The following is a 24,684-nucleotide window of genomic DNA, read 5'->3' as shown; positions in this document are numbered from 1 at the left end:
GAAAAGATATAATCTGCTTGCCCATATATATACTTTATTCATGGAAAAAGGAACGCCTTAAGTATGTTCATATAAATGATCACAGTAGTAAACGCTCGTGCAATAAATATTTATTAAACATTCTGTCCAAAGCAGTACACTTGGGCACTTAACATGAAATCAGATTTGAAAATCAGAGCAGTTATTTTTTAAGTCACGAGAAAAGTGACACGTATATGCATCGCTCAGGGTGCTCCTTACAGGCTGTCGAGGAAATAGTCTCCTGGACCATGTAAGTAATTCTTTCCCCAGGTTCTTAAAACACAAGTAGGTTACAAGTGAATTCCAAGTAGGACAGAGTCCTACGTGCCATCCAGAAATATACCCCTTGGGATAAGATGCATTCCAAATCCTTCTTCCTGTCTGAGACTCTTATGAGGCGCCAGTTTATTCTCACCAGACAGGGAGAACTGGGGATGTTTCATGACTCAGGTAAGATGATGGTTAACAGCATCAGTTCTGGAATCAGACATACCTGGGTTCAAATCCTGGCCCTGCCACTTCCTAGCAGGGTGACCTTGGGCAAGTTATTTAACCTCTTTATGCCTCCGTTTCCTCATTAGGAAATGGGTTGTTGGAAGATTAAAAGGAATTACTGAATATAAAGTGCCTGACCTGTAGTTAAGTGCTGGGCAGTAAGTATGACAGACCAGCTCACCTAGGATTTACATGGTCGGTGGCTGATGGAGAAAAGCTATTTGAACACCTATAGGCTGATCTCAGGGTCCAGGCCCAGGGCAGTGGCTGGGCCATGACTACACCCAAGTTGCTCCATTTTGGTCCCTCAGCACAGAAGCCAGAACAGAATTAAGTCGGTACGTGCCTTTTACCTCTGTCCCATCACCAATAAATTTACGCAAAAATGTGGTCCACAGGTTTAGTCCAAGATTTCTATGTGGAAGTCCTAGTCTGTGTAGAAATCAACAGGTTAGAAATTCCATGCCAAATGCTGTAAGTTCCTGAGCACGTCGACCTTGTTCACCTCTGGGTGGGATCACTGCCAAAGCCCTGAGTACTGTGTGATCTCAGTGACCCGAAAACAGATCTTCTTTGGGAACATGCAGCTTCTCTAATCATGCTTTTCTTTCAGTGTCTGCCATGTTGGAGAACGAGAGCATTCAGGGTCTGTCTGGGGTGAAGCCCACGGGCTACCGGAAGCGCACCTCCAGCCTGGCGGATGGAGATAACTCCTACTGCCTGGAAGCCGTCATCCGCCAGATGAACTCCTTCCACACAGTCATGTGCGACCAGGGCCTGGACCCCGAGATCATCCTGCAGGTGTTCAAACAGCTCTTCTACATGATCAACGCGGTGACGCTCAACAACCTGCTTCTGAGGAAGGACGTCTGCTCCTGGAGCACAGGCATGCAGCTCAGGTACGAGAGGCGCCTTGGCCTGGCACACACCAGCCCCAGTCGGGCACGCTTGTCTCTGAAACTGAAATCCAAATGCAACTGATCGTCCTTGTCACAGTCAGTATGTGACTCAGATCCATCACCTTTTTATTGGTTGGAGAAATTCATCACACACTGAGATGGTGACCCGGTAAACAAATTAGTTCAGAGCTTAAACACATTTACATACTTTAATATGACGATTGTAAATATGAGGTGGATAGGTCAGAGAGAAAAATTAATGACTTAAGAGGCATGAAGGCTCACAGAGAAGTACAAACATGTTTGCGAATGTTAAATGTTAAGTTGTTTTAATTCAATATAGTTAATGCCTTTTTTTCTCATTAGCTTAGTACAGACACTTTAGGTACTTCATCTTGGCTTGATTTTAAGCACCCACTCATTTCACAAAAAGTTATTGAGTGCCAGGTACTTTTCACGCTTTTGCCTGTGTGGGACAATTAAGATGAGGAGAATGATAACACTAATGGCAGCTGGCCTGCAAAATAAACACAAGAGGTGAGCTCTTTCCAGTGAAGTAGGAGGCCAGGTTTAACAGAGCTCACTTTTCCTGTGTCTAAGGTACAATATAAGTCAGCTGGAGGAGTGGCTTCGGGGAAGAAACCTGCACCAGAGGGAAGTTGCTGAGACCATGGAACCTCTGATCCAAGCAGCCCAGCTCCTGCAGTTAAAGAAGAAAAGCCCCGAAGATGCAGAGGCCATCTGTTCCCTGTGCACCGCCCTCAGCACCCAGCAGGTGTGGTCACTGTCAGCCGAGGGCCTCAGAGCAAGCCCAGCTCCCATTTCAAGTCTGTTCCTGCCGGTGGTTGTTTCTTAGTGTGGCACTCCTGGCCCTTTCTGCTCCCAATGATACAGTCCTGAAGGTCCAGAGGATGGGATGTTCCTGGATGAACCAAAGGCTACTTCGGTCTGTGAAACAAGATGACACGGTTTTCCAGTAACTCTCTGGTGTCTCTTGCTTACGTAGAAAGATAAGGTAGTCAACCCACAAAACGTCAAGCTTAGGCACACACTTTTTTAAACGCTTACAGTGAATTCTGGAATGTCTCTCACCTAGAAACTTAAGCATCCGGCATTTGGCATTAAATTGTTTTCTTTACAGCTATGATTCCATTGTGGTCCTGTTTTCACTTAGCATCCATTTACATTATTTTAAATAAAGTCAGTGAGAATCTAGCTAGAGGCATTTAAATGTTCCTTTCCTTTTCCCCTCAAAATTGTATTTGTACTAGGACTCGGTTGCAGAGGTATTACCAGTCTGTAAAAAGACAGATCTTGTCCACACACAGGTGACCTTGCCCTCCGTCATGAATGTGCCTGTTTAGAAATGGGACCTCCACAAGGTGGTAGTGCAGAATGAGACCAGCATGAGGAAATCAGATTTTCCAAATTAAATCATGCACCTTCTCCCTGCCCAGCACCTAAAGAACAGCAAAATCCAAACTCAGCATTGCAAAGTAAACATACATTTCCTTACCTCCTCCACTAACTACTAAGAGATGAGATCCCAAACTCTGAGGAAAACTGCTTCCTTCTACAACTGTACTGAAAGTTTTGAAACTTTTTAAAATGGTGCTTTCACAAGTTTACTCCTAGACTGCAACTGGCATCGCTCTGCCCCTGGGCTGGCTACTTCCCCCAGACAGTTGGTAGCAGACAGAGGATTAGCTTCCACTTAGACAGGAGTAAAATCTGTTCCTTCGTAAGTGATTTTGGGGGTGGGGGGAGGTAGGAAGGCTTTGTTAAGACCTTTGTTATATAAGGTAAGATACCCAGGACTCTTTTAATGAAACCTTTAAATTACTCGTGGATAAGAGGCTGAGTGCTTCAGGCAGCAGTTCCCTAAAATCCTCATTACTTTATAAGCCATGGAGCGTAGAGGGCGGGGTGGGCAGGTATACGGGAGAGAGGAATGGGGTAAGAGAGCTCAGATCTGCCAGGCAGAGCTTCCGGACTCTAGTTTACGAAGTGTAGACCCCTAAACATCAGGCCAGCTGTATCTAAACTGTGGACCTTGCCTAAAGAGAAGTGTCCTCCTGTGCCAATGTCATATGTTCTTTAAAATTCAAAAGTTGTCTTATGTTCACTTAGCTCTGTGCTAAACTTCTGTTTTTATTCCAACAGATTGTCAAAATTTTGAACCTTTATACTCCCCTGAATGAATTTGAAGAACGGGTAACAGTGGCCTTTATACGAACAATCCAGGTGAGTTTTAAAATATTAATCAATTTTATAAAGTCCTAGTGAACAACAAATAAAAGAATTGGTAGTTTAGATTTTAACCTTGCTTCTCTTTATTAATGAAATAACGTTACATTCTAGAAGACCTTACAGTTTTAGGTGTTCTCTTTAGGTAAATATGAGCCACACCACCCATGAATAACTTATCATATACGCACAGAAGACTGAACGTCAATCATCTCTGCCTCTCAGATCTTAGACATTGTCTAAGTAGTTCATTTGCCACTAGCATGTTACTAAACTATAGCACAAAATGAAATTAACAAAGTAAGCGGAATATCAACCCTACCCACAAATGGAACTAAGAAATACTCTTTTCAGAAAACAACTTGAGCTCTTAAATCTTGACTCTTAAGGCTTACAATATTTACCCTTAGGAATATGCTTGAAAGAAAACATTTCAGGGAAATGATTATTTATTTAAATCTGTCTTAAGAGTATGGGAATTTTTACATAAAGATGAGCTGCCTGGGCCTTCCCTGGTGGCACAGTGGTTGAGAATCTGCCTGCCAATGCAGGGGACACGGGTTCGAGCCCTGGTCTGGGAAGATCCCACGTGCCGTGGAGCAACTAGGTCCGTGAGCCACAACTACTGAGCCTACGCGTCTGGAGCCTGTGCTCCACAACAAGAGAGGCCGCGATAGTGAGAGGCCCACACGCTGCGATGAAGAGTGGCCCCACTCGCCACAATTAGAGAAAGCCCTCGCACAGAAACGAAGACCCAGCAGAGCCAAAAATAAATAAATAAATAAATAAATAAGAAGACCCCAAGATCACTGTTTCAAAAAGAAAAAAAGATGAGCTGCCTAAGCTGAGCCCTAGGTGATCTGGGCTGAGTGCCTAACCTTTGTGGGCGCTGTAGCGGACAGCATGTAAATGATGAGTCACATCAAGATTACTCAAAACACGAGGAGCATTTCTCCCATTAGTATATGTGGGTAACATTTTGAGGAGACCTAATACTTTCTCAAACTTTTAAACAACCTCTTTAGCCTGTGAAGTAATTGTCAATATGAAACAAGGATAAAATGAAATGGGGAAAAGTAATCAGAGGAAGAGGCAGGAAAAGAATAAATTAACTTGAGCGTCATGTATAAGTAGAGAATAGAGGCTGAAGATCAAGGGAGGGTGTTCTCTTAAAGGCAGTGGGGGAAATGCAGTGGTTTATTAAAGACTGGGATCACAGAGAAGCAGGCGGAGAGTCACCAACACGGATATTGTATAGTCAGCTGCTGAAAAGACTGATGACAGAAGCCATTGAGTTCTCTGACCCGCTACTGTTTTTATGGAGAGTTGAGAATTTACACAAAGCAAAGTGCAGATTTAGAAAGTCTTTTCTGTCTTTAAATACCTGAAACATACATTAGAGGGAGAGCTGTAACTGCTTATAAATTGGCACTGTTTACAAGAAGAGTTCAGGCCAAAGGTCAAAGAATATGAGCCAAGTCAGACTTGGGTTTGAATTAAGGAAGTAGGAAAAAGACAATGGAAGTTGGTCAGATATTCTCTGGAGACATGTACAGTCAGATTCTGAGTCTTCCTTAGCAGTCAATTCCCATGTCCAGCAATTCTTTCAAAAAACGGTTTTTTGGTTTTGTTTTGTTTTTCTTGCTAGAGTTTTACGTTCTGTTTCTCCCTAGACAGCGCCCAGAGGAAAGGCTCGGACAATCCATGCCATCCTCCTGTACTTGAACCTTATGTAGGATAAATACAAGTTGCTTATTAAAGCAAACCATTTACTTGGGTGGTGAGGACAGAATATGCTGACCTATAAGAATGTAAATTTAAGGGGATTGTTAAACACACCAAAGGATTCCCACCAGCAATGCAGGAGGTGTACAGATACACAGGAATATCAGTCTTGTATTTTTGTATGTTGAACCACCCTTGCATTCTGGGGATAACTCCAAATTGGTCATGTATATGTTTGTTAAGTCTAACTGGTTTATAGTGGTGTTCTTTGGCCTCTGTTTGCTGTTGATCTTCCATATGGTTGTTCTATCCATTATTGAAAATGGGGTATTGAAGTGTCCAACTATTATTATAGAACTGTTTCTCCCTTTAATTCTGTCCATTCTTGTTTCATGTATTTTGAGCTCTGTTGCTAGGTGCATGTATATTTGTAACTCTTATATATTCTGGATAGATTGAGCCTTTTACAGATATATAATGTCCTCCTTTGTCTTTTGTAAACTTTTTTTATTTAAAGTATATTTTGTATGACAATAATATAGCCATTTCAGCTCTTTTCTGATTATTTGGAATGTCTTTTATCAAACTTTTACTTTCAAACTTTTTGTGTGTCTAAACTGTCTCTTGTAGATAGCATGTAGATGGATCATGTTTTTTCAATCCATTCTGCCAATCTCTGCCTTTTAATTGCCTTTAAATTTGCATTTAAAGTATTACTGATAAAGGATTTACTTCTGCCATTTAGCTACTTGTTTCCTGGATGTCTTAATATGTTTTGTGTTTTTCAATTCTTCCATCACTGCCTTTTTGTGTGTTTATTTCTTGTAGCGAGTGTATCATTTTGATTCCCTACTTTCCTTTTCTGTATATTTTTTAGTTATTTTCTTAGTGGTTACTGTGGTGATCACTATTCACATCTTCAACTTATAACGACCTAGTTTAAATAATACCAACTTAGTTTCAATAGTACACAAATACTCTGCTGCTATAGATCTCCATCCCTCTGCCTTTATATTGTTATTGTCACAGATCACATCTGTTATACATGTGTACCCATTAACAGAGATTTATAATTATTTTCTGCATTTGTATAAATCATACAAGAAAAGGTGCTACAAACCAAAAGTATAATGCTGGCTTTTACATTTACCTATGTTGTTAGCTCTACCAGTGTTCTTTATTTCTTCTTATGGCTTGATTTCTTATGGCTTTGAGCTACAGTCTAATGTCCTTTCATTTCAGCCTAAGGACTTTCTTTAGTTACTGGTAACCAGATCCTTCTGCTTTTGTTTATCTGGAAATGACTTAGTTGTCCCTCAGTACCTGTGGGGGATTGGTTCTAGAACCTCCATGGGTACCAAAACCTGTGGATGCTCAAGTCATTTATATAAAATGACATAGTATTTGCATGTAAGCTATGCACATCCTCTGTACACTTTAAATCATCTCTAGCTTCCTTATAGTACCGAATACAATGTAAATGCTATGTAAATAGTTGCCAGCATGTATCAAATCCAAGTTTTACTTTTGGGAACTTTCTGCAATTTTTAAAAAATTAATTAATTTATTTATTTATTATTTTTGCTGTGTTGGGTCTTCGTTTTTCTGTGCGAGGGCTTTCTCTAGTTGTGGTGAGCAGAGGCCACTCTTCATCGCGGTGTACGGGCCTCTCACTATCGCGGCCTCTCGTTGCGGAGCACAAGCTCCAGACGCACAGGCTCAGTAGTTGTGGCTCACGGGCCTAGTTGCTCCGCGGCATGTGGGATCTTCCCAGACCAGGGCTTGAACCCGTGTACCCTGCATTGGCAGGCAGATTCTCAACCACTGTGCCACCAGGGAAGCCCTGCAATTTTTAAAAATATTTTTGATCCATGGTTGGTTGAATCTACAAATGCAGAACCCATGGATACAGAGGGCTGACTGTAATTCTTCAATCTTGAAAGATAGTTTTGCCAGATATAGAATTCTTGGTTGACAGAAAGAAGAAATTTCAGGACTTCAAATATATCACTCCTGCCTTCTGGCTTCCATGGTTTCTGATAAGAAACCCACTTTTACTCTTATTGAGGATACCTTGTTATGTGATAAGTCACTTCTCTCTTGCTGCTCTCAGGATTCTTTCTTTGTCATTGGGGTTTGAAATTTTGACTATAATGTGTCTCAGTGTGAATCTCTTTGAGCTTTTTCTGCTTGGAGTTTGTTAAGCTTCTTGGAGATATATAGAGAGAGAAATATATCTTTCATCAGATTTGGGAATCCAGCCACTATTTCTTCCAGTAGTTTGCTGTCCCTTTCTTTCTGGGACTCTTATGATGCATATGTTGGTACACTTTATGGTGTCCCACAGGTCCCTCAGGCTCTGTTTACTTTTATTCACCCCTTTTTCTGTCCACTCCTCAAACTGAAGAATTTCAATTGCTTTATCTTCAGTTTCACTGGTCATTTCTTCTGCCTGCTCAAGTCTGCTGTTAGACCCCTTTAGTGAACTAAATGAAAATTTTCATTTTAGTTATTATACTTTTCCTATATCTGGCTCCAAATAAAGGGAAAAGGAGATGGGCTCTATCCCTTTAAATCTTGCAATTGATGCTGCTGGAGGGAGCCACTGCATCCCAAGAGAGCCAAAATCAAGGCAGGCATCTGTGCCAGTCCTTCAGGGAACTGCCAGACCAACCAAAGTGCACAACCCCAGATTTTTGAAAGACAAGATCTCACTGCCTACCCTGGCACCAGCCAGCTGCTCCAGGACTGTGGGTTACTATCCCTACAGCTGCAGTGGGGCTGGAGAATGGGGGATGGTAGCTGATGCACACTGATCTCTTAGCAAAGATGAGCAGGCTCTCCCTTCATCAGGCACTCTCCTGGTTGTTGTAAGTGTCCAACCGGGTTACAGAGTTACAAGATAGTTGATGCCAGTTGCTTTTTTCTAGCTCAGTGGTTGCTTCAGTGGAGGGACTGACCCCTGGAGGTTCCTGCTCTGTCATTTTGTGTGATGTCAGTCTCCCCATTCCTTTTTACAGATGAGGAAACTGAGGCAGAGAGAGGTTCAGGAACTCACCCAGGGTGGTGCCAGGATTAGAGCTCAGGTTATCTGCCTCCAGAGACCATGGCCTTAACCACTTCACCATACTGCCTCACCATATGATTTGCACCTGAACTATATTTTTCTATTCTCCCTTAGATGGAAAATTTTTAAAGAATGCTAGAATTGGGAGAGGAGTTAGTCATATGATCTCCAACAAGCCTAAACCAGATCTTCGCTCCTTGCTAAATACCTCAGGGAGAGGGAGACCACATTCTCCTGAAGTCCTACCCAGTTATCGTAACATAAATATTCCTGTGATTCATTTTTGTGAGTTCACCAAAGCTGGCTATTTTTAGGCATAGGAAGTATTTTACGTCATCTTATTCTTCCCCACAGGCACAACTGCAAGAGCGGAATGACCCTCAGCACCTGCTGTTAGACTTCAAGCACATGTTTCCCGTTTTGTTCCCATTTAATCCATCTTCTCTGACCATGGACTCAATCCACATTCCAGCGTGTCTCAATCTGGAGTTCCTCAATGAAGTCTGAAAACGCATGTGCCAAAGCTCGACTGCCAGTGAGAGCAAGAAGGAAGTATACAGTACAGTAAAGTGAATTTAAGGATCTGTTAAATCTATAAAAGTAGATCAAATCAGAGGTTGAGAACCTGTGCAGAGTGAACTATACAGAATAAGACACATCTGTTATTTTATTTTGTACCTACTGCTCAGAATAAAAACACTTGAAATATGGAAGATTTTTTTAAAGTATGATTTCGGTCTAAACAAATATACATCATGATCTACAGCCACCAAGCAGTCCCCATGGGCCATATAAAAGATGCCAGTCTATAAAATGGAAACTGCCTAGTTTTGATCTTTGCACATAGCTGGAGAATGCCCAAAGTAAAATGATATTAAACATATGTAAGTCACATAAACTGCCTTCAGAGGACTTTTAACAAATAATGGTACTAATAACCATGACACTGTCATATAGTGAGTGACATTTCCCCCCGTCAACAAACCGTAGGTGTGGATGGGTTTATGGGGAGATGTCTTGAGGACAAATACACAGACCTGGGCCTTCTGAGAAGTTTCCCAAAGATATTTTTTAATGCCTGGTGATGCAGAGACAATGGTGTAATTGACCTCCAGAGTAAACAGTTTGATTATTGGTTTCTGAAATAAAATTAGAAGACTCAGTCCCTAACGTACTCAAACCCACTTGTGTAGTCGTGAATTTACGGAAGAATTACGCTAAAAATGCTGCAGTCCCACACGAAAAATGTGAGCAAACAGAAAGATATTCTTTACGTTTCCGATGCTAATCCATGCACTTCCTGAGTCAACAAAACTTTCACAAAAGTCTGTGTAAGCTAAATGTTAGGAAAGAATAACAAGCCTTATTTACAGATTAAAAACCAAACAAGTCAGGATAAAAGCCTTTAATCCCTTATTGCCATTATACCTCCAAAAAGAACATTACATAATGCGCTAGTAATTCCAGATAACTAAAAGAGTAAGGAAAACAAACTTCATCTTGAGGATCAGACTATTTGAAAAGCCTTTTTAAAAAATCAGTTCAGGTATTATTAAATTATTATCCAAAACTTTTGGGTGTTTGTGGGTGTGTGTGTTCTTTTTAAAGGGAGAGAAGCTTATGTCACCTTTCCCTTTTCAGGTTATTTTCAACACTTTTCAAATTTACCACAAAAAACTGTAAATATCTCTGCTTCGAAATAAGGGTTTAAAGAACTTTCAATGATAATATTACGATGAATTTTACAATGAATTGTAAAGAATAAAGAATATTCAATGGGTTTATGGGGAGATTTAAAGAATATTCAATGATAATATTACAATGAATTTATTTGTTTGCTACTTTTATAATTTTTTGTCTCTTCTAAAGCAAGCATTCGATTAGAAAATCCTCCATGTTGTTTACAGTCTTCTACTATTTTTTTCATATTTCTGGTAGATAACAGTATGCTGCTCCCATGACAGGAACAGGTGGTGTTTGCAAATCATAGAAGAGCCTCTATGTTGCATCAAGAAGAAAAAATTTCTCCACAGAGTACAAGTAGAGCCCCCACACCCCGCCACCTTCTCTTACTCAGCCTCTCAGCTTAAAAGGCTCTTGGAAACACAACACACTCCGAGCCCTAAACAATCCTGTGCGCGGAGCTCTCCTCGCCCGCTGGGCAGGACGAGGCACAGCCCCCGGGCGAAGACCGCTGCCCAGCACGTCCCAACCCGAGTCGGCGGCATGATCCCCTCGACCTCCACGTTGCACGTCCCGGCTTCTCTTAGGTGTCCACGCAGAGCTGTGCCTTTCCCTTCCTTCCCAGCTAGAGTTACATGATATGACATCCCTGACCACACCCTTCAACAACCCACATGCTGACTAGCTTTGGAAGGCCAGTCTAAACCAGTTGAGTCCGTGGCTGCCTCTTTTTAAAGTTGTTTATTATGTGTAAGCTTTTTACTGCACTTTAGTTTAAAACTTGGCTTCATGTAAGGCCTGTTCTTAATCTTCGAGAACCAAAAATGCCTTGTTAGAGTGCTAAGGAGTGTAAAAAGCAGTGATTCCATAAATGCAACGGCTTCCTGTCCTACGTGCTGTCTTACACCCTCATTCTCTCCATCCCTCTGGGTTACTCCCTCTGCTGTCACTGGTTCATCACTGGGTGCCAAGGACTCACTGAATAAAAGCTTGGCACGTAGAATAAATGGGGTGGGGGAACCTTGTGGATAGTCCTCTACTTAGCCTAAGAAATGCAGGTTTAGTTCTCCTCTTCCAAAGGTAAAGGTATTTCACTGGAGCTGTACTTGATCTATATAAACTTAAAAAACAAGTACTCTTTTATAGACACCAGGAATAAAGGAATACAGTAATCAGTTACTTAATGTTTAGATCTGCCCTTTTTAATGTAACACTTGGCAACTAGAAGAAGCATCTTTAATATGTTAGCATTTTTCTTCTTTGCATTTTTTTTAAAGTCAGTTCAATTCATTTTCCAACTTCATGAAATCAATAATGACTTAATTTAAATAACTTAATTCAATGTAAAGTTTTGAATTCTAAACCAAATATCTGTCTTTATATTTTAATATTTTAAATTTAGTTGTCACTTTTCTCACTATGTGCCTTTAGCAGTTACTAAGGTAACTGACATCAATTCTCTGAAATAAGTGTTTCTGTGGGAAGAATTTTCATGTTCAGCATAACGTCCTGGTGGTGTTTTGATCTGTCTTTTGAAACATGAGAAGCATTTTAAAGATTACTTAAGAATCAAATACTTTTAAACAATTTGTATTTTAAGTATTATATGGGACCTATCTGTCTACCTAGAGTAGTGTGTGTTCGTTGCTGAGGCTGACAAGCATATCACCTACATGCATATCACCTACATGCTCCCTGTGCCATCACAGCTGCAGTTAGACTTATGGTACCCGGCAAGCAGATCAGACCCAAAGGAGAACAGGCTTTTCCCCCCTTTTTATGAAGCATATCAATACAAGTTTCTTCCCTTTCCTGTACTAAATTTTAAAGCTTTTGTAAAAACAAAACAAAACAGACAAAACGAGGAACATGGAAAACTTAAAAAAAATTAACACTGCTACCATCAGTTCATCAAATATTTACTTAGAGCTTCACTTAATGCATTAAGATTATAGTAACAAATACATTAGAATCCATTTCTTTTACATACAGTACATTTGTTTTCATTCATTCTGAGGCGCCAAGGGCATCCTAAGTTGAAGCGCTTGTATAATGCCAAATGACTAAACAGTTACTAAAATATGACAGCATGGGGCAGGACACTGTAGATTGTCCTCATAGTAGATTTCTCTGCAGTTTCTCAGATTATTTGCTGCATGACCCAAATAGCCATAATTCACTTTTTGTACACATCGGTACCATAGAGAGTTGGGGAGTATAGAAAATTAGAGGTTGATGCCAATGCCACAGGACTTTTTCTTATTATAAAGGTCACTAGATACTCAAGATTGTTTTTCCTAAAAAAATTTCTAATTTTAATAAAGGGGGTCAATCAAAAATGAATTTAAACTACTTTCTAAAGTGATACAGTATCAGAATAATCCAGATTTGACTATAACATTTTGCTCCCAACTGATGTTTGGATGAAGGACTTCTTCACTGAAGGGGATCCCATCATATTCATGGGTGAATCTAACAATGGAGAAGAAATACTACTAATAAAAATATTTTTCCACTTTGACCAAATCTGTAAACTACACCTTTGTTTATAAAAATTGCTTGTATTAGTTACTGTAATATTCAGCTGTGAATAAAAATTTGTGGAAATAAATACTTTTGAAAAAAGTGGTGTGACAAATTTAAATGAAATTTAAAACTCTGTAACCACACATTGACTGAAAAGTTAATTTTTAATGCTTAAGAAACTATTCAGGGGCCTATATTCAAAGATGCTTCATGATCATTTAAACCAGGGTTTGGCAAACTACAGCCTGCAAGTTGGGGTAGAGAGAGACTTTCCCTATAAAATAAGACTTACTGAGCTACACAACTCAAACAAGGCAGTTTTGGTGTAGTGGATCAACGGAATAGGACAGAGAGCCCAGAGATAGACTCATATGTATAACTTTGTAAATGGTAGAGGTGGCATTACAAATCAGTGGGGAAAATATTTACAAGATCTGTATGGAGGATCTTATATATAAGTGAAAAACATTAACAATAACATTTAAAAATTGGAGAAATATATTTCACAGATAAGAAGACTCCATACCACAGAAATGTCAATTGTCCCCAAGTTGGTCCGTAGATTAAAATCCATCTCACTACAGTTTTCTTTGGTGAAAACTGACAAGCTAATTCTAAAATTTATATGGAAGAGCAGAGGCCCAAGGATAAGGAAGAGGCTCCTCAAGACAAAGCGGGGAAGCTTTCCCTAGTACGTACCAAGGCTTACTATAAAACTTCAGTAATTCAGATGAGTGCAACTGGCACAGAGATAGAAAATTTGACCATTGGAGCAGAACAGACAGCCTAGAAACTGAACATTTGTATGGAAACGTTGGTAGACTGTTTATTACCTAGAGGAGCACACACAAAAATCACCTGGAAATCTTTTTAAGAACTCACATAACCAACCTCACCCAAATGTACAGGATAAGACATCTCCAGGGAAGGTGCCCTTAAACACCCATCATTAGGGAACCCTACTGAAATATTTCATGATACAGAAATGTGTTCACAACATACTGATCAGCTGAAAAGTTACCTCTGGAACCCAACTTCCAACTTAAGGATGGACAGACTTCTGGGTGGCTGGTGGAAGAATAACCTCTCTTCAGGAAAACCTCCACCTCATTCCCAGAGAGGTGAGCGCCTAGCTTCAGGACCTCAACAGGAAAACTGTGTGCCAAGAGCCAAATTTCAGACAGCATACACTTACGTAGTAACAGTAGAGAAAGAACAAAGCAGCCGACATCTGGGTCCTGGTCTGACACTTAGAGGTAGGTCTGGGTGGTGGCAGAAGCTGGCCTGGTGCTCCCAGCTAGGCCCCGGTGATCTCCTTCTGCACACAATCTTACAAAACCACATCAGACAAGCTCACTCTGACTAATGAAGGGAGACAACACAAGACTACGTCACAGTTTTGTCTAAACACAAACACAAGATCTCTGTGCAAACCACACGATACCAAACACCCCTCTCCTGGCTAATGGGTGACTGCAGCTTCTTCACCAGTTGCAGCTTTAGTCTAGCTCTAATCTTCCCTCCTTCTAGGTAGGATCATGCTGAAATAGCTAATCAAAGACTTGACGCTACTTCTGAACAGCACCCAATCCAGAGTGAACCTCTGCATCGCTGGACTCCCCAAATCACCTAACCAAAGCCCAACGTCCAACACCCTCTCACTGAGCTGCCCCTCACTTCCCTAAGGTGTGCCCGTGCTGTGCAGACTTCCTGTTGCAACAGCGTTAAACCCAGCCTGTTCACAGACAGGTGTGTGCCAGGAGGTGTTTGGCTGAAGGGCATCAACACAGTGTTGTCCCCTTCCACCAATATTAGCATTTTGCAGGGGAAACTTAGAACCAAGGAGGTACTGTTACTGAACCAAACTTGGGTACGCTCGCCTGCACACAGTAAAGCCAATCTACCAACACGGGGCCGTGGAGAAGGAAAGTGCAGTGTACTGCAGGGCTAAGCAAGGAGTATGGGAAGCTAATGCTCAAAAAACCTGAACTCCAGATGGATTTCAGGGAAAGGCTTTGAAAGACAGGGTGAGGCAGAGGGTCTCAGGGTACCTGATCCGCTCCTAGACATTCTTCTGACTGGTTGGTGGTGAGGTAATCAGGGGTCAACATCACCAACCTTCTGGTTCCAGCTGGTCTGGGGTCTATGTGCTTGTGGGCAGCACGAAGTTAACTTCTCCCACCTGGTGGCAGTTTCAGTATCTGCAGAACAGCTCAAAGGACTTGGCTCAGAATATTATCTATAGCCCTTGAGGAGGAACTAAAAGTCCTTGACTTTGTTTAATGGCTAAACTGTTATTACTTTTGTCTTGACTGTTTTCCTTTGTTTCTGCATTTTCTCATTCTCTGATTAAGTTTGCTCTTTGGAACTCAGGGAAGGCCTAGGCGGTTAAAGTTTTTCTACCAACAAGAGGCAGGTGGAGGACGTGGGGGTGGGGGTAGGGGGCGGGCCTGTCCAGGGAAGGACCAATAGGGGCCTGCATGGTTATACCTCAGGTTATACAGGTTATGGCAGGTACCTTGGAGATACTGCCAGTTTGGTTGCAGACCACTGCAATAAAGTGAATATCAAAATAAAGTGAGTAACATGAATTTGTTGGTTTCCCAGTGCATATAAAAGTTATGTTTCCACTATACTGAAGTATGCAATAGCATTATGTCTAAAAAAAAATGTACATATCTTAATCTAAAAATACTTTATTGCTTAAAAATGCTAACCATCATCTGAACCTTCAAGTCTTAATCTTTTTGCTGGTGGAGGGTCTTGCCTCAATGTTGATGGCTACTGACTGATCAGCGTGGTAGTTGCTGAAAGTTGGGTGGCTGCAGCAATTCTGATTGACATCTATACACTAATATGTATAAAATAGAGAACTAATAAGAACGTGCTGTATAAAAATAAATAAATAAATAAAATTAAAGAAAAAAAAAGTCAGCAATGAAGTTGCCACATCTATTGACTCTTCCTTTCATAAACGATTTCTTGTAGGATGCAATGCTGTTTGATAGCATTTTACCCACAGTAGAACATCTTTCAAAATTAGAGTTAATCTTCTCAAATCACTATGTATGGCAGCTATAGCCTTACAAAATGTATGTCTTAAACAATAAGACTTGAAAGTCAAAATGACTCCCTGATCCATGGGCTGCACAATGGATGCTGTGTTAGCAGGCATGAAAACAACATAAAATCTCATTGTACCTCTCCATCAGAGCTCTTGGGTGACCAGGTGCTTTGACAATGAGCAGTCATATTTTGAAAGCAATCTTTTCTTCTGAGCAGGAGATCTCAACAATGGGCTTAAAATATTCAGAAAACCACGTGGCAAACAGATATGCTGTAATCCAGGCTTGTTGCTCCATTTATAGAGCACAGGCAAAGTAGATTTAGCATAATTCTTAAGGATCCTAAGATTTTCAGAAAGGTAAGTGAGGATTGGCTTCAACTTCAAGTCACCAGCTCCATTAGCCCCTAACAAGATAGTCAGCCTGTCCTTCGAAGCTTTGAAGTCAGGCATTGACTTCTCCTCTCTGGCTATGAAAGTCCTAGATGGCATCCTCTTCCAATAGACAGCCGTTTTGTCTGCATTGAAAATTTGTTGTTTAGTCTAACCACCCTCATTAATTATCTTAGCTAGATTCTGGATAACTTGCTTTAGCTACTACATCAGCACTTGCTGTTTCACCTTGCATTTTGATGCTATAGAGATGGCTTCTTTCCTTAAACCTCATGGACCAACCTCTGCTAGCTTCAAACTTTTCTTCTGCTGCTTCCTCACCTCTCTCAGCCTTCCCAGAACTGAAGAGAGTTAGGGCCTTGCTCTGGACCAGGGTTTGGCCTAAGGGAATGTTGTGACGGGCTTGATCTTCTATCCAGACCATGAAAACTTCTGTATCAGCGATAGGCTGTTTTGCTTTCTTATTATTGTGTGTTCACTGGAGTACCACTTTCAATTTCCTTCAAGAACTTTTCCTTTTCATTCACAACTTCGCTAAATGTTTGCAAAAGGCCTAGCTTTCAGCCTATCTTGGCTTTCCACATGCCTTCCTCACTAAGTTTCATCATTTCTAGCTTTTGATATAATGTGAGAGATGTGTGTGACTCTTCCTTTCACTTGAGCACTTAAGAGGCCACTGCAGGATTATGAGTTGGCCTAATTTCAATACTGTTGTGTCTCAGGGAATAGGGAGACCTGAGGACAGGGAAAGGACAGGGAAACAGCCAGCCAGTGGAGCAGTCAGAACACACACAAGATAATCGATTAAATTTGCCATCTTATAGGGGCGTGGTTTGTGGCACCCCAAAACAATTACAGTAGTACCAGCAAAGATCACTGATCACAGATCACCATAACAAATATAATAATCGTGAAAAAATTTGAAATATTGTAAGAATTGCCAAAATGTGATGCAGAGACACAAAGTGAGCAAATGCTGTTGGAAAAATAGCACCAGTAGACCTGCTCCAAGCAGGGCTGCCACATACTCAATGAAAAACAAACCAAAACAAAACAAAACAAAATGCAATAAAGTGAAGCAGAATAAAATGAGGTATGCCTGTATTACTAAATGAAATTCTAAGGCTTGGTAAGGATATAGACACTGCAAATAACCTTCAAACAGGTAGAGGAACAAAGACAAATACACTGGACCCTTGAATGGGGGGTAAGGAGAGCCCACCCTCCATACAGTCAAAAGTCTCTATATAATTTATAGACAGCCCTCCATATGGGAGGTTCCAACCAACCTCTGCTCATGCAGTACTGTAGTATTTACTACTGAAAAAATTCTGCGTATAAATGAACCCGTGCAGCTCAAACTCATGCTGTTCAAGGGTCAACTGTATATATCCTTCACTTAGGTCTGTGACATCTTAAGCTATTTGGAACACACCTAGACCTGGGGTAAACTTAAAATAAGTTCGCTAAATCAGTGTCTGTATTATTTTCTGTCTACATTTCATTTCTGATGTTCTTGTTTGGCAACTCGAACTTTCTGTACAGTAGGTATTTGTTATAAGGACAAAACTACATCCAAGGTAATAACTTCTTCTTAATTAACAAAATTTGAAGTTATCACCAAAGCAGTTAGATTAACAATAAGCACATACATAACTTGCCCAACTACTCAAGATTAGCAAACTCACCTGTCTCATTTATTCAAAGTCAAGGCCCTCTGTATCCTTGGGCTCTATGTCCATGGATGCAATCAACTGCAAATCAAAAATATTTGAAAAAAAATTTTTTCCAGAAAGTTCCAAAAGCAAAACTTGAATTTTCCATGCACCAGCAACTATTTACATAGAATTTACATTGTATAAGGTACTATAACTAATCCAGAGATTGCTTAAAGGAGAATGTGTGTAGGTTATATCCAAATACCATGTCATTTTAGATAAGGGACTTGATTTTGGTTTCCTCCTGTAACCATTCCCTAAGATACAGAGGGAAAACTCATTTGTTACATTTGTAACAAATTTGTTACATTACACATTTGTTAACATTGTCCTAGCCCCTACCAACTCCACCAATTTTCCCAGTTTCTGTTACTGAAACTTCTAAAGCCATTGCTGCATAAGCTACCATTAATTTTGAGTATTATAGGAAGTTTAAGCACAGGAAAATTATCCACAAAATGTAGAAGATAGGGCTGAGGCTGGTTATTTCTGAAATCCTAATGAAATCTTAACATTAGAATTTACAGATTTACAATAGATTCACTGATTTCCAGTCTTAACGCTGATCTACTCCTTTTTTTTTTTCAAAAAAATAATTACAGAAACAAATGATAACAGGGCATTTCTAAAAATACTGAGAGCTAAATGTCTTAGAACATTTACATCTCATGAGGGCCCATGTCTAGATTTTAAGAATTATAAAATAACTAATTTTGATATAGATATTTAGTGTTATACAATATATACTTGGTTATATATGGTTAAACATGAAAAGAACTAATTATAATTTATTTCTGGTAATTTTGCATCTTTATTGAAAGATACTTTTCCTCCCAATTTCTATTTTGAAAAGTTAAATAACTATTGAAGAGTTGTCAAAATAGAGCAATGAACAACCGTATACTCTACCTTTAGGTTCCCTAATTGGTAATACTTTGCCGCATCTGCTATCTCCCTTTCTCTGCCACTGTATTTGTATGCATTTTTTGAGTTATTTGGTAATTAGTTGCAGCATCATGACTCTTCACCTCTAAATATTTCAGTGTGTACCTCCTAAGAACAAAGGACAATCTCTGCCATATCTACAATATAATTAACATAATCAGGAAAAGTAATGTCAATGTACCGTCTCATGCAATTTATAGAAAGTTCCCCCAACTGCCCCAATTCTGATCTTTAGAGTTGTTGTTTTTAAATCCAGTTTCCAATTAAAGATCCTATGTTACATTCAAATGTCACATATCTCCTCTAATCTAATACTATTCCTGGCCTGTTTTGTTTTTCACAACATTGACATTTTTTTAAGAGTTCAGGTCAGTTATTTTGCAGAATGTCCCTCAATCTGGATTTGTCTGATTGTTTCCTTATGATTAGATTCAAGTCAGACTTTTTTTGGAGAAATCCTACATAAGTGAGGTTGTGTCCTCAGTGTATCCAGAGGGTGCATGATGTCAGTTTGTCCCATTACTGGTAATGTTAAGCTTGGTCACTTGGTCATGGTAATACAAGATTTCTCTAGTGTATGGATAACTTTTCCTCTTCATGATACTTTGAGATTACGTAAATATCTTTACATAGATTTACATGTTTTTTATATACGTAAAACTTTTACCCAATGGTTTTCAAAATCCATCCATTTTCATGACATTTTTAGTTACAAAAAACTTAGGAAATTTGGAAAGACTTGCTGCTGGTGATCTGTAAGGTATTGAGTGGGAAACCGTGATACTTAGAGTGATGGTATCTTAACTTTTCTTAATAAATATATGGGGGGCAAATTGAATAGAACCTGACTTTTTCTCTTATTGAAGAACGCTAATACCCTTATCAATAGTTCTACAGACCAGATGCAATTACTCTGCATTTGGACTATTAGAAAGTTTTAATGGAAAAACCCATAACTTTTAAAGATCTGTTTATTTCCTCCGCCACTGTATCTCACACTTACAGATAATTCACTGCACATGTTTTCTGATTTTTATTTTCTTCATTGCAAAACACACATTTGACTAGCTTAAGTTTACTGAGTGTCGGCTTGAGATAAAATGTGTTGGTTTTGGCTCACCTAATGAATTCCATTTTGGTTTCAATTTTATTATGTTACTAGCTTTCAAACATAAATCAAGTTCTAATGCTCTAATGGTACCAGCTCTGTACCATCCTTGGAAGGATTAAGAAAATAATCATTCAAATCATTTTCTGTAGGAGCCGTGGTTGAGAAAGGCTGAGCATCTAGTAGTGACACGTTGCCTCACTTCTCCACCTACCTGAAACCACACTTAACCTCATACCCCTAGATCTTTCCCCTGCCGAAAAAGCAAATAAATCTTCTAATCCAAGCCACCATATGCAAGTATGTTACTTTTACCAAGGTTTCAACTACTTTATTTCTTCCACCGAGGAAGATTAACTTAACATTCACCTCCTTTCCTGTTTTCTATAACATATACCTTAGTTAATGATACCTGTCTCTTTTTCTACCTCCGCTTCTACGTTCCACATGCCATAAGCCCTGGACAAACAACATGGGCCTTGGGCTTCTGGGAATCAAGAGTTCAAACCTATAATTCAGCAAATCTAGATTTGAGGCCTTGGCAAATTCTTTGGTTTCTCTGGGTCTAAGCTTCCTCATGTATAAAATGAGAAAGAAAAAACTCTTACCTATTTCATGGGGTTGCAGAATGTTCCTTAATTTGGATTTGTCTGTTATATGAATTGTATGTTATTCAGTTTTATATAAAAATTATCATATTGCCTGAGTATATGAATTATAAACAGCATACATAAGTGCCTGGTGCATGGTAGGCACACAGTGCTCATAGATGGTAGCTTTTATTTTTCTATGCTCTTTGCTCATCATCCAGAATATGAAGGTGAAAGAAAATCATCAGGTATGTGGGAAGTTTTGATTTATTCAAAGTCCAAATTCCACTGACTATATACACTTCTTGTGAAAAAGGAGCATACATATTTTTTAAAGTCAATGGCCTCAGAATTCATGTATTGAATTGACGACTGTCAATTTCCTGGATTTGCTCAAATCAAAGCAACAGAAGAAAGAAAAGGAATAAACCAGAGGGTCAAATTACAATAGATGGTGAGTAAAAGGGAACAGTGGATAACTGGGAGAACAAATGGGAAATGAAGGAATTTTCTGTAACGATGGACATGTTCTAAATTATATTTTGAAAGCTGAGAGTAGTTTGGGTTAAAAGAGTATATGCACTTGTGAAACTCATCCAATTTAAGATTTGTACATTTGACCCCATGGAGATTTTGCCTTAAAAGAACTGTAAACAAATACTGACCTCCTAACATGAGTCATAGTATTTCTGGGTGAAGTGTACTAAGATCTGCATTTAAAAAAAAAAAAAAAAAAAAAAAAAAAAAAGATGGTTTGATGGAAGAACAGATGGAGGGACGTGATACAGCAAATATGGCAAAATGTTAACAACTGTAGAATACAGGTGGTGAATATATGGGTGTTCACTGTAGAAGTCTTTCCACTTTCCTGTATGTTCAAAAGTTTTCATAATAAAAACTTTGGACTATAAAACAAACAAATAGGGACTTCCCTGGTGGTGCAGTGGTTAAGAATCCACCTGCCAATGCAGAGGACATGGGTTCGAGCCCTGGTCCGGGAAGATCCCACATGCTGCGAAGCAACTAAGCCCATGCACCACAACTACTGAGCCTGTGCTCTAGAGCCCGCAAGCCACAACTACTGAGCCCACGAACCACAACTACTGAGCCCGCACGCCACAACTACTGAAGCCCACGCTCCTAGAGCCAATGCTCCGCAACGAGAAGCCACCGCAGTGAGAAGCCCGCACACCGCGACGAAGCGTAGCCGCTGCTCGCCGCAACTAGAGAAAGCCTGCGCGCAGCAACGAAGACCCAACGCAGACAAAAATAAATTAATAAAATTAAACAAACAAACACAATGTGAGAGGGCCACAAAGGCATTTGAAAAGCAGGATTCTAGGGCAGGCATTGCCTGACAGCTCACAGAACACCTCAGTGCCTCCCACCACCCCTTCCCAACTGTGTGGTCCCAGCGCAGGCTGGAAAAGAATTTCCAGACACAAGGCAGAATGTGAGGAAGATAGAGTTTATTAAAGAGAAGGGTCGCTGCAAGAACAGCTGGCCGACTTCCTGGTAGCCAGGGAAAGCCGACCCTGAGCGTGGGTTCCTTCTCTGGTTTGTCTGTTTGTTTGTTTTAACATCTTTATTGGAGTATAACTGCTTTACAATGGTGTGTTAGTTTCTGCTTAATAACAAAGTGAATCAGTTATACATATACATATACATATATCCCCATATCCCCTCCCTCTTGCGTCTCCGTCCCTCCCACCCTCCCTATCCCACCCCTCTAGGTGGTCACAAGGCAGCGAGCTGATCGGAGCCAGCAATCCCACTACCGGGCATATACCCTGCTTGTCTGTTTTTATAGCCAGAGAACAATGGGACTTCTGAGTCACCCGCTGATTGGATAGGATCTGCATGTTTCCAGTAGGATGAATACCTTTCTGTATATGGTATGGAAACGGAGCAAGGCATGCTGCTTGGGAAAGCTCGGAGATGTTGCAATGGTTGCTGCATGACAGAGTGATTAAGGGTCTGGTAACTCTCTGTTCCGGCGATGTTGGCCCTTTTAGTTTATCTTCTTCATTGTCCTTGCAGCACACCACACCGACCACGCGAATCAAGCCCGAGGCAGCCTGGCCAGCCTCCGAGCCCTGGCGCTGGGGCTCTGCCCCTTCTCTGCCCGGGTCGCCTCCTGCTCGCCCGGTCTCAGTCCGTTCTCAGCACACACTCATCACCTGGTTCCCAGAACTCAGATTGCGCAGTGGTCACGTCATCATCGACCAGGGCTCACAGTTACAGCGGCAGAGGCATCCCTAACCTCCCTCATCCGTGCCCGAACCGGCTCACCCTAATCTCCCAGCCCCCGGTTCCCTGGCCCCATTTCGCCTGACAAGTTTTCATAATCCTCTCAGGCTCCGCCAGCGGCGCCGCCAGCCATGGGGCCCGATCATATAAGGAAAATACAGCGGCTTCATCCGGAGCTGCATCGTGGACCCGGGGGCGCCCCTGCCCTACGCCACTCGCTACACTCCACGCCTGCCAACCTCCCCGGGCCTGTCCCCCTCGCCTGCCCCGCAGTCTAGGCCTCTGCCCCTGGTCTGCGCAGCCGCTCTCCCCAGCCTGCGGGAGTCGCTCAGCCAATCCCCTCCCGCCGTCTTCCGAGCCTCCCCCACTCGACTTCCGGTCCGCAAGCAGCGCCCGGCCGCACCCCACCTCCTTCAAAGCAGTTCCACACTTTCGGCCGCCTGGTCACACGTTTAAGAAAATTCAGGAGTGGGGGTGAAGAGGCACGTTAATTACCTGTTGGGGTAGCGGGGCGTAGATAGGCTGGACAGGGTAGAGTCAAATCATTCTCTTGATTGGGAGACAAGAGAGACAAAGTCTTTAAAAACAGCGATATGAGGAAAAAAATCCGCTTGCGAGGAACGTTCTCTTGTCCAAGGCCGGTCTCCCCGGGAGGTTTTGGTACCCTTGGTTCCCACGGGGTGGCGCAGAGGGCCGCGTCCTGCCAAGAGAGAGAGAGCGAGCCCTGGCTGAGCGGCGCGAAGTAGGTAAAAAGGCGCGGCCGAGGCCACGCTGGCGCCGCCCCGCGCGCTTAAAGTCCGGGTGCCCGGGGCGGTACGTCAGCGTCGCCGAGGAGGACCCCTGCGCTGCCGCCCGCCGCCATGGCCCTGCTCCGAGGTGACCCCTACAGCCTCGCCTCTCTCGCCCCTGGTTGGTGGGGGGTGGGAAAGGGCCCGGTCCCGGCGGGGAGTCGAGGCCTCCTAGGCAGTAAAGGGGACTTGATAAAACCCCAACCCGAAAGCACTGTTTGGGTTTAGGAGAAAACATACTTGTCAGGCACTAGCGACAGTGATCTCCCGGCAACTTCCAGCTGAGAGTTGAGACCACGGTTTGCTTGCTTCTGACCTTGAAGGTCATTTGCCTTCGCGCGGTAGTGACCCACCTAGTTCGAGGTTAGCTATTTGGAAGACTGGGGCGGCGCCATAAGCACGAGGCGGCCTGGGGCGGAGGGGTGCCTTTCCCAGGAGCCCGGCGGCCTCGGACTTGGTCAGAGGGTGGGCGGGGCTTGGGGGAAAGGAAGGAATGTTGTCTTGCAGTCGGCAGGGGATTTCCGTTCCCCCCACAGTGCTTGGTGGCGATCTGTTGGAGAACTTTCCTTAATCCCTTTCCCTTCTTTCGAGTGAGTCCAGGAGAGTGCAGTCATTGAGTACATAAATTCTACAGTTATTAACTTAAAAAAAATAATGTAAACTCCCTTTTCATAGCAAATGGTCGCAGTCAGTGGAATAAGGATGAAAGCTCATCCTTACTTTATGTGTCCTTTGAAGAACCTTCAGATGGAACACTTTATATATCAAGGCCCCGGGCAGAAAAACACTTGGCAGGAACTGAGAACCATTATTCTGGTGGTCCAGGGCCCTGTGGGCTCTGTGAAGGAGGTGGGGTTTTATTCTAAATTCAAAAGAAGGCAATCTCCTACCTTAAAGTAGAATAACAGGATCTGATATCCAGTCTGCCCCCATTTCCTCAGGGCTGTGAGGCTGTCCATGTAGCAAGGAGGAGAATTTAAGAATCTATTGCAAAGGCCCAGGCAACATCAGATGATGGTTTTGACTCAAGTGGGGGGCAGTGGAGTTGGGGAAAAGGGGGAGGAATGATTTGAGATAGATTTGGAGTTGGAATTCACAGAACTTGGTGATAGGTTGGATGTGGCAGGTCAATGAGAAGGAAATGTCAAGAATGACCAGGTTTCTG

General features: G+C 41.7%; 2 protein-coding genes, 1 long non-coding RNA gene and 2 other non-coding genes across 17 annotated transcripts in view; 2 read left to right on the top strand and 3 right to left on the bottom strand.

Moving 5' to 3' along the window:
• Positions 1-9,167, top strand: part of MYO5B (myosin VB) — a 385,273-nt gene extending 376,106 nt beyond the window's left edge. For all 4 annotated transcript variants that reach the window (XM_027118483.1, XM_027118480.1, XM_027118481.1 and 1 more), the window contains 4 exons: positions 1,130-1,415; positions 2,016-2,190; positions 3,579-3,659; positions 8,809-9,167. In XM_027118483.1, coding sequence (XP_026974284.1) covers positions 1,130-1,415; positions 2,016-2,190; positions 3,579-3,659; positions 8,809-8,961 — 695 coding nt within the window. In that variant the 3' untranslated portion in view covers positions 8,962-9,167. The remainder of the gene's footprint in view (positions 1-1,129; positions 1,416-2,015; positions 2,191-3,578; positions 3,660-8,808) is intronic.
• On the bottom strand, positions 2,127-23,956 carry LOC113626748 (uncharacterized). Of its 8 annotated transcripts, none has more exons than XR_003435236.1 (7): positions 23,760-23,956; positions 23,227-23,455; positions 21,147-21,191; positions 17,809-17,874; positions 15,865-16,070; positions 13,859-13,981; positions 2,127-2,875 (listed from the first exon to the last, which is right to left on the bottom strand). It is a non-coding gene; the product is annotated as an uncharacterized LOC113626748 (long non-coding RNA). The 8 variants fall into 8 exon arrangements; XR_003435235.1 differs by having other exon boundaries at positions 23,227-23,431; XR_003435237.1 differs by having other exon boundaries at positions 2,127-2,363; positions 23,227-23,431; positions 23,760-23,954.
• On the bottom strand, positions 22,628-22,709 carry LOC113626906 (small Cajal body-specific RNA 18). Its single transcript, XR_003435334.1, has one exon.
• Positions 22,787-22,927, bottom strand: LOC113626909 (small Cajal body-specific RNA 17). The gene has a single exon (XR_003435336.1).
• The window catches only part of ACAA2 (acetyl-CoA acyltransferase 2), a 39,576-nt gene continuing 38,375 nt past the window's right edge, over positions 23,484-24,684 (top strand). For 2 of the 3 annotated variants that reach the window (XM_027118486.1, XM_027118485.1), the window contains exon 1: positions 23,484-23,607. In XM_027118486.1, the coding sequence (XP_026974287.1) occupies positions 23,592-23,607 (16 nt within the window). In that variant the 5' untranslated portion in view covers positions 23,484-23,591. The remainder of the gene's footprint in view (positions 23,608-24,684) is intronic. The other variant, XM_027118484.1, reaches the window with a different exon arrangement.

Source organism: Aethalodelphis obliquidens, unplaced genomic scaffold (genome assembly GCF_003676395.1).
Source record: "Aethalodelphis obliquidens isolate GAN/ISIS:26980383/991018 unplaced genomic scaffold, ASM367639v1 scaffold19, whole genome shotgun sequence".
In the NCBI taxonomy this organism is placed as follows: Eukaryota; Metazoa; Chordata; class Mammalia; order Artiodactyla; family Delphinidae; genus Aethalodelphis; species Aethalodelphis obliquidens.
Note: the sequence above shows the minus strand (reverse complement) of the source record. Positions and strands in the feature narration are given on the sequence as shown.